Below are 12,606 nucleotides of genomic sequence, written 5' to 3' on the forward strand. Positions count from 1 at the left end.
TGATTCAGTGAGCATTCAGCATTCAGTGAACAACGGCTGAATCCATGTGAAAGCGCCCGGGAGATCTGCCTCTGATTACAGAACCGTCTTTACTGATGAGATGCACATGGCTGGATTATAATGTGGGACACTTTTAGCGATTTTGACTTGTGCATCATAATTCCATATGAAGCCAAAATGATACATCAAATTTTATATCATTATGAAATCCCCAGTATTTTCTCTAACTAAATCATAAAAATCTTTCAGAAATTGTAATTAAAGGGTAAATGGAACATTACTGCTCTTTGTGCCAAATCTTTTAAGAATTTGTGGACTTTCTAGTGTGGGACAGCTCAAGCTCAAATCTGGGACACTATGTTTTGGCTTGTAAATAGTCAATTTTTTTTTACAAAGTCAACTTCAGATTTTATACTCCTGGTTAAATGTGCATACCCATGTTTGCTTGATTTATTAGGCCTACAGTTTGTTTGTTTGTTTGTTGTCTTGTTTTATGGAATGTTAAATACAATTTTAGACATTAGACATTCAAATACAGATTCCAGCCCTAGGTATGATTATTTTTAATATTTGACTATACGTTTATCTGATAATAAATGTGTGTTCTGGTAATGAAAAGCATGCAGCTACTCTAGTAGTTCTCAAACTTTTTGGCTGTAGGGTCCACAATAACAATCATTGAAGGCTGGGCCCCTTGACTTTTGCAGTTGTTTGTGTTACTGAACAAAGATTAGGGATTTTGAAGCATATTTCTCTCTCATTTAAATCCTGATAAAATATTTAGAGCTCGGAAAATATATACTTGGAAAATGTATATTAATTCTAAAAATGTCTATAAATGTTTTATATTTTATGCAGTTGCATTACCTGAGCCCTTGGTTGTGTGCAACTCATATAAAATTTATTCTCCCACATTATTTTTTGTAATTATATACTGGATTGAGGCAGAGCACAACTAAAGCAATAAAGAGAAATAATGGGGTCCAAAATGCTTTTTTGTAATTGTTTTGCATAAAAAAAAATCATATTACCAGAATAACAATCAAAGTGTAAGATGAACTGAAAAATCAGCATGAATTACAGAAAGTCTATTTGGATTATCCATCTTGAAAACACAAGCTTGTGTAAAACCTGATGATTTAATTTGTTAGCATGAATTGAATTTGGATGGCAAATGGCCCCCCAAGCCATCACTGACTGTGGAAACTTTACACTGGACCTCAAGCAACGCAGATTGTGTGCCTCTCCTCTCTTCCTCCAGACTCTGGGACTCTGATTTCCAAAGGAAATGCAAAATTTACTCTAAGAGAGCATAACTTTGGACCACTCAGCAGCAGTCCAGTCCTTTTTGTCTTTAACGCTTCTGACCCTATCTGTTGTTCAAGAGTGGCTTGACATAAGGAATGCGACAGCTGAAACCCATGTTTTGCATACACCTGTGTGTAATGGTTCCTGAAATACTGACTCCAGCTTCCGTCCACTCTTTGTGAATCTCCCCCACATTTTTGAATGGGTTTTGTTTCACAATCCTCTCCAGGTAAAGAGGGGATTGTGTTGGAGTTGCTAAAGAACATTTAAAGGCCTTTGCAGGGGTTTTGAGTTAATTAGCTGATTAGAGTGTGGCATCAGATGTCTTCAAAATTTAACCTTTTCACAATATTCAAATTTTCTGAGATGCTGCATTTGGGATTCTTAATTGTTGGTTATAAACAAAATTGGGGGAGAAAAACACAAGTCTGTAATAAATATAGTATACAAATTCGACGGAACTAGTGAAATCAACTTTGATATAATTATGACCAGCACCTGTATGATTGTTCAAAGGATACCCGTGTGTGAGTGTGAAGGAGGGGAGGCAGGTTTCATGTCAACAGCAGTTTATTTGTAGGAGTCTTTTTGAAAGAAACCATTTCAAAGCAGATTTAAGAGAGAAACAGAAATCGTGTGCTAAAGAAAAGGACGCTGCTTCTGCTCTTCCAGGCCATTTCAATCACCTTCTGATGCAGATCAAGCTCTGTAACAGTAAGACAAATCCAGCATTCTAGTTTTTCACTGAGATGGAGTCCAAGTATACAATGAACCAACTTTTTTAAAAAAAAAAGGTGCTGAAAAGCTTACCCTCAGAAGAAATTTTAAAAAAAAAACCTGCCATTTGCTGAATTTATTCCCAACTACTCTTAAGAATAGGGTAAATCTCAATAAGAAAGTTTTACTCACAAACTCGGATGCAGGAATAGGTCACTTCCAGGTACTTATAGATCCCTACACATGGATCAGAGAACTCCGAATTTGAAGCTTGTACATGACAAGATTGCTTTCCATTGCACCTTAAAAAAAAAAAAAAAAAAACTCCGTGTAAAATATTCAATTGTTTGATTTAAGGGACTCTAGCGTGAATATGGTTTCGGTTGTACCTGGAACGCATACGCGCAGTCTGATCAGAGTTACAGTGGGTTGAAGTTGCGAATTTATGAGGACAGGTTGCAAGATTCCGCCGTCCATAATTGGCATAATAAACGGAAATAACACCTTTCCCTAAAACAGAAAAACTGACTTGATAACGTCAAGTGATAGCAATAGCAAAAAAGTCATATTGCAACAATTTACATGTCATTAAATGGGTTACTTGCTGGGTTTTTGTGTGTGTTCGGTTGCATTCACAACACACCGTTTGATTATTAATGGGAGTTGGCAGACTGCCACTGCTGTTCATAAAGATCAATTTATAAAAAAATAAGGGGGGGGGGGTGATTCTTACCACAGGTAATGTCAGCTCTGAAACCTTCACAAGTTATGTGCTGCTCTAGAATCATTTAGGTGGAAAATAGGAACAAGGGTCAGTAACAGCAAAAAGCATTGACCAAATTATGAAATTAGAAAATTGTGTGTATCAGTCCATTGACTTACTAGGTTTGAGACATTCATAAGATACTTCCAGGTATTTATAGGTCCCAAAACAGGGATCATTGAAAACGGAGTTCACTGCTTGAACAGAACAGCTTTTTTTTCCATTACACCTGATTCATGGACAGAATCACAAATACAGACACAAGTGTTACAGTTTTTCCCACTCTTGCAAAGTATTAAAATCTGCCATCAATTAATTACTGTGTGGCCATCGTTTGGAGGGATGTTTCTGAGGAGCAGTGAACATTTGAGAGCTGCCCAGGAGGTTTCCCAGCAGAGCAAGTTCTGCCATTAGTCCGTCCATAGTTGGCACGAAGGACATTTATGAATCTAGAGCCTTGCACACATAAGAAAACCATGAGAATCATTGTAAAGTTTAAAACACACGGTATATGGGGAAATTACTCACCACAGCTGAGGGATGCAGAGTCTCCTTCACAGGTCACTGATCGTTTTGCATTGCCACTTGCAGAGAGGAAACATGCTGCTCCCAAAAAAAAAAAAAAAAAAAAAAATTACTTTAAATAGGAAAACACACTACATTTTGTCCATTACTGGAAATTGGGGCTTCTTTGTACAATCCACAGCACACCTTACCATGTTGACACAGCAACAGTAGTACTGTAAAGTCAAATAGAAAAAAAAAGTGTGACAAAAAAGTAACAAATTGCATTAAAGGAAAAAACAACAACAATACATACAAGTGATTCCGCTTAGCTTTTGCACCAGCATGGTAGATTGGAACATTTGAACAAAAACAAATCTGGACTTGTGCAGAAATGCTGGACGATAAATTGCATGTGATATTTAATGTGCATCTCATCAGGAAGGCAGGTTCTGTAATCAGCAGTGAATCTCAATCACCTGGGCGCTTCACATGGAGCAGCATTTACTAAACATAGCCTTTGATCAATGCGCAACGTGCGCCAATTATGATTCAGTGAGCATTCAGCATTCAGTGAACAACGGCTGAATCCATGTGAAAGCGCCCGGGAGATCTGCCTCTGATTACAGAACCGTCTTTACTGATGAGATGCACATGGCTGGATTATAATGTGGGACACTTTTAGCCATTTTGACTTGTGCATCATATTTCCATATGAGCCTAAATGATACATCAAATTTTATATCATTATGAAATCCCCAAGATGTTTTCTATCTAAATCAGAAGACATTTTTCAGAAATTGTAATTAAAGGATAAATGGCACATTACTGCTCCTTGTGCCAAATCATTTAACAATTTGTGGACTTTCTAGTGTGGGACAGCTCAAGCTCAAATCTAGGACATTATGTTTTGGCTTATAATTAGTCAATTTTTTTTTACAAAGTCAACTTCAGATTTTATTTTGTTAAAAGTTACCCAACAGTTGAGTTAATTATTTATATTAATTAACATCAGTATTACTTAATAACACCATATTTTGAAACAACTTTGGTTGTAAATCACATATTTTATTTTAATATGCAAATAACACATTTACAAATATATTTTAAAATATTTTATTTAAATGTACAAGCATGGGCGTAGGTTTGGTCTCAGCTTTGGTGGGGACATCCCCATAACAAGTTAAATGCAGAACACCAATTCTGAGTATGGGTTACCACACTTGGCAAATGTTGCGACTTTTAAATAAAATGAACATACCAGCAGTGTATGAAGCTCGAGCAGCTTCATACACTGGTCCGATTCGATAAATGGTCTGTGCAGCTTTTCTAGCTTAATTCTAATGATTTCGTTAAACTTTCACATTTCACCAGACATTTTTATTAACTTTAAGTAATACTTGTCTGAAAAGTTTTGCAGCTAATCTTTTAATGTATTAAAGCTGGCGAACAAACAGGAATAGCATTCATTTACAATCGATCTGATTCTCTGGGGGAAACAAACGGACTAAAGAGAATTAAACTGTCATTAAACTTCAAATATTACATTTCTTTCTTTTTCTTTTCAAAAGCTTGTGTTCATCAAATTATAATTATAAAATGGTAAAAACCATCATAACAGAAATATGCAATCCCCAAAATTGGTGTTCATTCAACTGCTCAGACTTTATGATAGTTGGAACATCTCTTTTGTTAAACATACACTACCGGTCAAAAGTTTTTGAACAGCAAGATTTTTAATGTTTTTTATTTTTATTTATTTGATCCAAAATACAGGGAGGGGGGGTGGCTCCAAAATAGGCCGTGGCTTCCTCCCATTGAAAGATGCATAATTTCCCCTCCAATCCACTTCAGTGCAAACTCTGCCCCACAGCTGATTCTGAAGTTTTTATGAGTTGTGTCAGTTAAAGTGTTTCTTTAATATGCAACAAACAATGCTAACCCCTAAACCTACCTCACACCTTACCTTAACCAGTGAAATTGTCTGAATGGCGGGATTGGCGCTGAATAGCGTGGTAAAGAAAGTTGCAGTTCAGGAGATAAACAGTTAATACGATTATATGATATGAGACTCACCGGACAATGGCACCTTTTTAGTTACACCCAGCATCACTACCCCCTCCTAGCTGTGAATTTCGTGTTCATCTTCATCGAGATCATTTTGTCGAGGTAACCACATCCTTATGTCGTGGCCTCAAGATGCTATGTTGAGGGAACAACATCCATTTCTCGTGGCCAAGAGTTTAATGCATAAACAAACCTGCGTGCCCATAGCAACCCAGGATCATCTGAGATGGATTCATTCATATTATATTTTTAATTCAGTAATTATTATATTAACCATATGATTTGGCTACCGGGCTGTATTACATACGTTTGTCAGCATTCAAATGAAGTTTATCATAAATAAATAATGACATAAAGTGCATAATAAAATATAGAAACTTTTTTTATCCATCCTACAGTCTTGTAAGTCCAATAACTGATAGTATTTTCCATGTAATATGTGTACATTATTATTATTATTAGCCTATTATTATTGGTTATATTTTTTAATTTCTTTATATTCCTTTTTTGCTTCAATTTCGATCTCTTTACTTAACATTCTGAATACTTTTGTAAATAATAGCATACTGTAAATGCTCGACATTAACATAAAATGTCATAAATGCATAAAATGTTAATGCATACATTTTATATGTATAAATAATATAATAATTTCTTAATTAAAAATATAATATGAATGAATCCATCTCAGATGATCCTGGGTTGCTATGGGCATGCAGGTTTGTTTACGTATTAAACTCTTGGCCACGAGAAAAACATGTCGTTCCCTCAACATAGCATCTCGAGGCCACGACATAAGGATGTCGTTACCTTGACAAAATGATCTTGTGGCCACGACATTATATGACGTTCCCACGAGTTAATATGACGTTCTGTAGTGCATTATTCTTTTCATTGAGTTTCTGAGTCAAAGTATAAAATGAACCAACTTTATAAAGGTGCTGAAAATCAATCTAACCCGAAAATAACATTCAAAACTAATAAAAAACTACCATATGTTTCATTTATTCCCCACTACTCTTATTTGTAAATAGAAAAATAAATAAACATCAGTAATAAAAAACACTTTTTACTCACAAGCGATTTTGCAAGAGTACATCACTTCCAGGTACTTATGGACGTTTTTACATGGATCAGCATGGAACGCCAAATTTGAAGCTACAACATGACAAGACTTCTTTCCGTCTCACCCACAAATTAATATCTCATGGCCACGACAAATTATCACATTCCCACAAGTTATTATGTCGTGGCCACGATAAAACTAAGGTGCTGCTTTTGGAGCGGTAAAAATAGTGGTTTCCCCTGTAATGCTGTATACAAAGCAGCACTGTCAGAAAAGCTGCTTTATCAGCAACGACCCAAGAGTGTCACTCCTATAGTTTTGAATGGGGAAAAATCATAGATTGTATAAAACATGGACGTAGTGTCCGTGACGTCACCCTTAGGTTTCCGAAAAGTGTTTTTGAAACCAAAAGTAGGCGGGGCAAAAAGGTGGGAGCTGTTGTAACGACTGGGACACAGGAGAAGAGAGATCCAAGAGCAGTGAAGTTTATTGGGTAATCCAAAAATCTGAATCAAACAAGCATGGGGTCATATCCAAAAATCAGTCCAAAAACAAACGAACAGGAACAGGAAATAGTTGAAAATACAAGGACCGTGAGGAAACCAAGAAAGTAAGGACTCCATGAAACAAACAGAAACAGACCGGTTTAAATAGGCAGGGTAATGAAGTGAAGACACCTGAGTGAAATTACTGTGATGAAGGGACAAGGCCTTGTGGGAATTGTAGTGCCTGCGGTGAGGTGCCTTTGGGGAAGTGAGACCACTAGCGGAGACCCAGGGAAACACAGACCAGACATGGTGACAGCTGTTTGCTGAAATCATGCTCTACAGCAGTGACAGCAGCAGCAATGCACTTGTCTCACTTGAAGGCCACGGCCTTCATTATGAAGAACTTTTATGCTTAATATAATTTAAACGGATGAGTTATTAAAAAAAATTAACCCCGCTCAAAGTTGTCATGAAGGGTCAAATTGGCTGTATAGACCTAATGCAATTTATTTTCTTTTTTATTAATTTTATTATAAACTATGTCATGTCATATGACTGTTCAAAGGACACCAGTGTGTGTGTGTTCTTGTTTTTGTGACATATAAGGACACAATCCTATATATAATATAACTGTATAATGACATGAGTATGACACAGGTAATACAAGAAGAGGGTCACTTATGAGGACGTAACCCATGTCCCTATTTTCCAAAACGCTTATAAATCATACAGTACGAGGTTTTTTTTTTTGTTTTTTTTTTGTTTTTTTTGAGAAAGTTTCCTGTGAGGGTATTAGGGTTAGGTGTAGGGCCATAGAATATAAAAATATAAAAACCATTACGCCTATGAAGAGTCCCCACTTTTCACAAAAACAAACAAGTGTGTGTGTGTGTGTGTGTATGTATGAAGGAGGGGAGGCAGATTTCATTTCAACTGCCATTTATTTGTCTGAAGCTTTTTGAAATAAACAGTTTCAAAGCAGATTTCGAGGAAAGAGAAACAGATATAATAGTGCTAAAGAAAAGGATGTGCTGCTTCTGCTCTTCCAGGCTGTTTCCTCACCGAATGAAGCAGATCATGCTCTGTAACATTTAGACAAATCAAGCATTGCAGCATTATTCTTTTCATTGAGTTTCTGAGTCAAAGTATACAATGAACCAACTTTATAAAGGTGCTGAAAATCAATCTAACCCGAAAATAACATTCAAAACTAATAAAAAACTACCATCTGTTTAATTTATTTCCCACTGCTCTTATTTGTAAATAGAAAAATAAATCAACATCAGTAATAAGAAAAAACTTTTTACTCACAAGCGATTTTGCAAGAGTACATCACTTCCAGGTACTTATGGACTTTTTTACATGGATCAGCATGCAACGCCAAATTGGAAGCTTCAACATGACAAGACTTCTTTCCGTTGCACCTTACAAAGAAAAAAAATTCTTATTGCACTTTCATTTCCATTGTTTGATTTTTTAAGAGACTCTAGTTTGAATATTGTTTCGGCTGTACCTGGAACGCAAACGGGCAGTCTGATCAGAGTTACAGTGTGTTGTAGTTGCTGATTCATGAGGACAGGTTAAAAGATTCCGCCGTCCATAGTTGGCATGATGAACAGAAATAACACCCTTCTCTGAAACAGAAAAACTAACCTTGATGATAATTTCACAACACTGTAAAACGAACAGTGAAATTAATCAAATGAAATTAGTTGATTACACTCAAAAATAATGAAAGTTCACTGGACTTAATTTGAATAAGTTCTGTAAACTCAAAAAGAATTTGTAGTAAGGTGAACTTAAAATGATTGCATTTTCTAGTTCCCAGCATGCTTTGCATCAGAAAACAAGGAAAATACATGTAGAAATTAAGTGTTTTATTTGTGTGTTTTTACACAAGATTAACATAGAGGGACATAAGTTAGTACTTAAATGTTGTGTTATATTAGAATTTACCAAGGTTTCTGTTATGTTGGTTTTGTAGTGTTACTGTTGTCGAGAAGAGTAGTGCCTGTGGTTAAGCTGAGGATGGACAGCAAAAGACTAAATTTGTGTGGATTTCCCACATTATAGGAGTTAAAAAGAAGGTACAATTTTGAGTGAATTACTACCTAATTATAAGTAAAGAAATATAATTGTTTAAGATAACATTTAAATAAATTAAGGCAACTGGAAATGTAATTTTAAATTTTATGTAAACTTAAAACATTTAAAAACATCACTTACATGTTTTTGTTATTATATTATTATTATTATTATTTTTTTCAGTTCTGTGAACTTATTAGGGTTTACAGTGAAGTGATGGCTAACTACCATGCAAAATATGCTTTAAAAAAAAAAAAAACTTTTCAGTCTTTGTATTCCAAAGTTTCACATTTCATTAAACGTGTTACTTGCTGTTTTTTGTAATTATTTGTGAAACTTACTAGCTATTTCCAAATGAAAATTATCACTACGTTTTTTTAGTGTGTTGTTTCATTCACACACACAGTTTGGTTATTAATGAGAGTCGGCACACTGCCACCACTGCTCCCAAAGATCAATTTATTAAAAATAAACAAAAAACAATGCTTTGCTTATTTAAATAATCTTTGGGAGACTAAGGGCCCTATTTGAACGATCTGAAACGCAAGTGTCAAAGCGCGAAGCGCAAGTAAGTTTGTGGGCGGGTCTCGGCGCTGTTGCTGTTTTCCCGGCGGGATAAATGGCTCTTGCGCCCGGCGCAAATCTAAAATGGGTTGGTCTGAAGCAGCTTCATTATTCATAGGTGTGGTTTGGGCGTAACGTGAAATAAACCAATCAGAGCGTCATCCAACATTCCCTTTAAAAGCAGGTGCGCAAGTTCCATTATGGATTGCTATTATTATGGCGTATTTACCAGGCGCACGCCAGGAGCGGTTCACAGCCGAGGAGACTGATGTTCTTGTAAGAGCAGTGAAAGACAGAGAAGTTGTGTTGTATGGGGATGGGAGAATAATTAGCCTGAATAATTTGTAAGCTAGATTTATGCCTATTTTGTTCACATCTTCGTGGCACACCACAATGATTTCCGTCATCTCATGTGTTAATATTTTTTTAGTGTAACAATTTATGATTTGCAAAAATAACTGTTGCATCTGTGTAGATTACATGAGCAAAGTGTATGCGCGTTGTGCACGCTATACATTATGGTCAAGCATGCGCCCTTAAAATAGCATAATGAACAATGCGCAATGCGCCACTGACTTTAGACTAGGTTTTTTCTGGTCAGTGGCGCAATTGTTTAATGGAACAGCAAAATAGCACCAGGGATCGTTTGCGCCGGAACACGCCTCCTTTTTTGCGCTGAACCGCCCAGGGAGCGCAAGTTCATTCACTAGTTTAGCGACGTGCTTCTGTGGAGGGAAAAGCGCGCTTTGCGCGGGTGCAAAATAGGAATGACACATGCGTCGGTGTACAAAATCAATTGCGCTGGGTGCAAGATAGGGCCCTAAGTGGCAATGCGTTGATTCTTGTGTAATTATAGTGAAGTGCTTCATTTGATTGAGCACCTAAAGTTTTTGGATGTGCGCATATATTTTTGGTACATTTTGAACATTGTTGATTAAATAATATTGCATTTACATGCCAACTCATATTAACTCTCATTGGAGAGTTAGTAGACTGTCTGCATAATATTTGCTAACTCTATTTTGTGATAGTCTCCCAAAAGACATTCTACTGACTGTAAGTAACTTTGCAAGTAAACATCAATGTAAACATTAGTCAGCAGGATGTTAACAGGGCCATCAAAGTAAAGCAAAATCATTATATATATATATATATATATATATATATATATATATATATATATATATATATATATATATATATATATATATATATATATTAACGAAAGTGACAACCACATTCACAACTTGACCCCTAAAGATTCAACATTTGTATAAAGAAGATTTAAAACACACACATGAAAAAAAAAAAAAACTTTGAGATGATTCTTACCACAGGTAATGTTACTCTTGCTACCTTCACAAGTTATGTGCTGCTCTAGAATTATTTAGGTGGAAAATAGGAACAAGGGTCAGTAATGATCAGGGTCAACAAAAGGTTTTACCACATTATGAAATTAGGAAATTATGTATATCAATCCATTGACTTACTAGGTGTGTGACACTCATAAGACACTTGCAGGTATTTATAGGTCCCAACACAAGGATCAGAGAAAACTGAGTTCACTGCTTGAACAGAACAGCTTTTTTTCCCATTACACCTGATTCATGGACAGATAATCACAAGTACTTTACAATAAAGACACAGAAGTATTGCTGTTATTCCCACTCTTGCAAAGTATTAAAATCTGCTATCAATTAATTAATTACCGAACTGTCATCTTTTTGAGGGTTGTTTTTGAGGAGCATTTAACATTTGAGATCTGCCCAGGTGGTTTCCCATCCGAGCATGTTTTGCCATCAGTCCGTCCATAGTTGGCACCAAGGACATGTATGTGTCCAGATTCTTACACACATAAAAAAAAAAACCATGAGAATCATTGTAAAGTTTAAACACATTATATGAGAAATTACTCACCACAACTGAGGGATGCAGATCGTCCTTCACAGGTCACTGATTGTTTTGCATTTTCACTTGCAGAGAGGAAGCATGCTGTTTAGGTGAAAAGAAATAGCAAAGTAAAATAACTCCAAATAAATCATGACATTTTGTCCGTTACTGAAAATTGGGCCTTCTTTGTACATTAATGGGGCATCTTACCATGTTGACACAGCAACAGCAGCACTGTAAAATCAAACAGAAATAAATGGAAAAACTAGACAGAAAAAAACCTAACAAATTGAATTAAAGAAAGAAAAGAACAATGCATACAAGTGACTCCGCTTAGCTTTTGCATCAGCATGGTAGATTGGTACATGTGAACAAAAAGAAAATCTGTTCTTCAAAGTTACATTCATGTGCGGATGGTATTTATAACAAACCCAGCGGATCTATCACCATCTGTTGACAACTGATAACAAAAGAGGAAATTACAATTACACTTCATAATCTTGATTTAAACGTTTTCATAAAAGGGTTACCACTTCTCTTTAAAGTACTTGAAAGTGTCTGTAGCTGGTGTTCAGAAAAGAGGGGTAACCAGTCATATGGTTCTACGATATTATGAAAAATATTTAACCCATCAACTGCATTACAAACACTACACGGTAAACATCCAGGTTGAATTGTATTCACTTGATAAACAGCTAATTCTCACATGATCTTACATAATATACGGTTGTGAAAGGCATGTTTCCCTGAGTCATGTCATCTTTTGGTGAATGTTAAAAAAATGATAAGCCTATGCCGTGTGTAGAAATTTTTAGTTTGGCTGGCATCTTCCTCTGAAAGCTTGCTGAGATCATACGCATTCATACTTTGACCACAGATGTTTCTTCGTCTAGTGGTTTGTCTCAGACAAAGTTACTTCTTGCATTTCTTAATCAGAATTTTAGATCTAAGCGATCACACTAACTGTTCCTATTTTGCAGTATTTTTTTTTTCTTTATGTGTAAACATAAACATAAACACACACATTTGTATCATTGATGGTTCATGCATCTACAGCCGCACTTAAAATATGTGTGAATATCATTGCATTAGATATTAAACCCGGAATTTAAAGAAATAGGCTATGGCATAAGCAAACAATTCACAAAAAAACA

General features: G+C 35.8%; 1 protein-coding gene across 1 annotated transcript; it reads right to left on the reverse strand.

The window, feature by feature from the left end:
- Positions 1 to 1,860: 1,860 nt before the first annotated feature.
- Positions 1,861 to 11,852, reverse strand: LOC113040883 (rhamnose-binding lectin). The gene is made up of 17 exons (XM_026199082.1): positions 11,774 to 11,852; positions 11,663 to 11,686; positions 11,480 to 11,554; positions 11,272 to 11,407; positions 11,053 to 11,162; positions 10,895 to 10,939; positions 8,427 to 8,547; positions 8,225 to 8,337; positions 3,609 to 3,713; positions 3,505 to 3,528; positions 3,317 to 3,391; positions 3,109 to 3,244; positions 2,908 to 3,017; positions 2,759 to 2,803; positions 2,415 to 2,535; positions 2,218 to 2,327; positions 1,861 to 2,014 (listed from the first exon to the last, which is right to left on the reverse strand). Coding segments are annotated over exons 1-17 (1,398 nt in total). The 5' UTR covers positions 11,820 to 11,852; the 3' UTR covers positions 1,861 to 2,012.
- Positions 11,853 to 12,606: the final 754 nt, after the last annotated feature.

This window comes from Carassius auratus, chromosome 23, assembly GCF_003368295.1.
Source record: "Carassius auratus strain Wakin chromosome 23, ASM336829v1, whole genome shotgun sequence".
NCBI lineage: Eukaryota > Metazoa > Chordata > Actinopteri > Cypriniformes > Cyprinidae > Carassius > Carassius auratus.

Bases quoted from the DNA above. Each gene is read 5' to 3' on its own strand.
- LOC113040883 (XM_026199082.1), bottom strand. From the start codon at position 11,819: ATGTACCAATCTACCATGCTGATGCAAAAGCTAAGCGGAGTCACTT. The intron at 3,392-3,504 runs GTAAGGTGTGCT...TTTTGGGAGCAG, and splicing joins ACTGTTGCTGTGTCAACATG to CATGTTTCCTCTCTGCAAGT. The intron at 2,804-2,907 runs GTAAGTCAATGG...AAATGATTCTAG, and splicing joins TTATGAATGTCTCAAACCTA to AGCAGCACATAACTTGTGAA.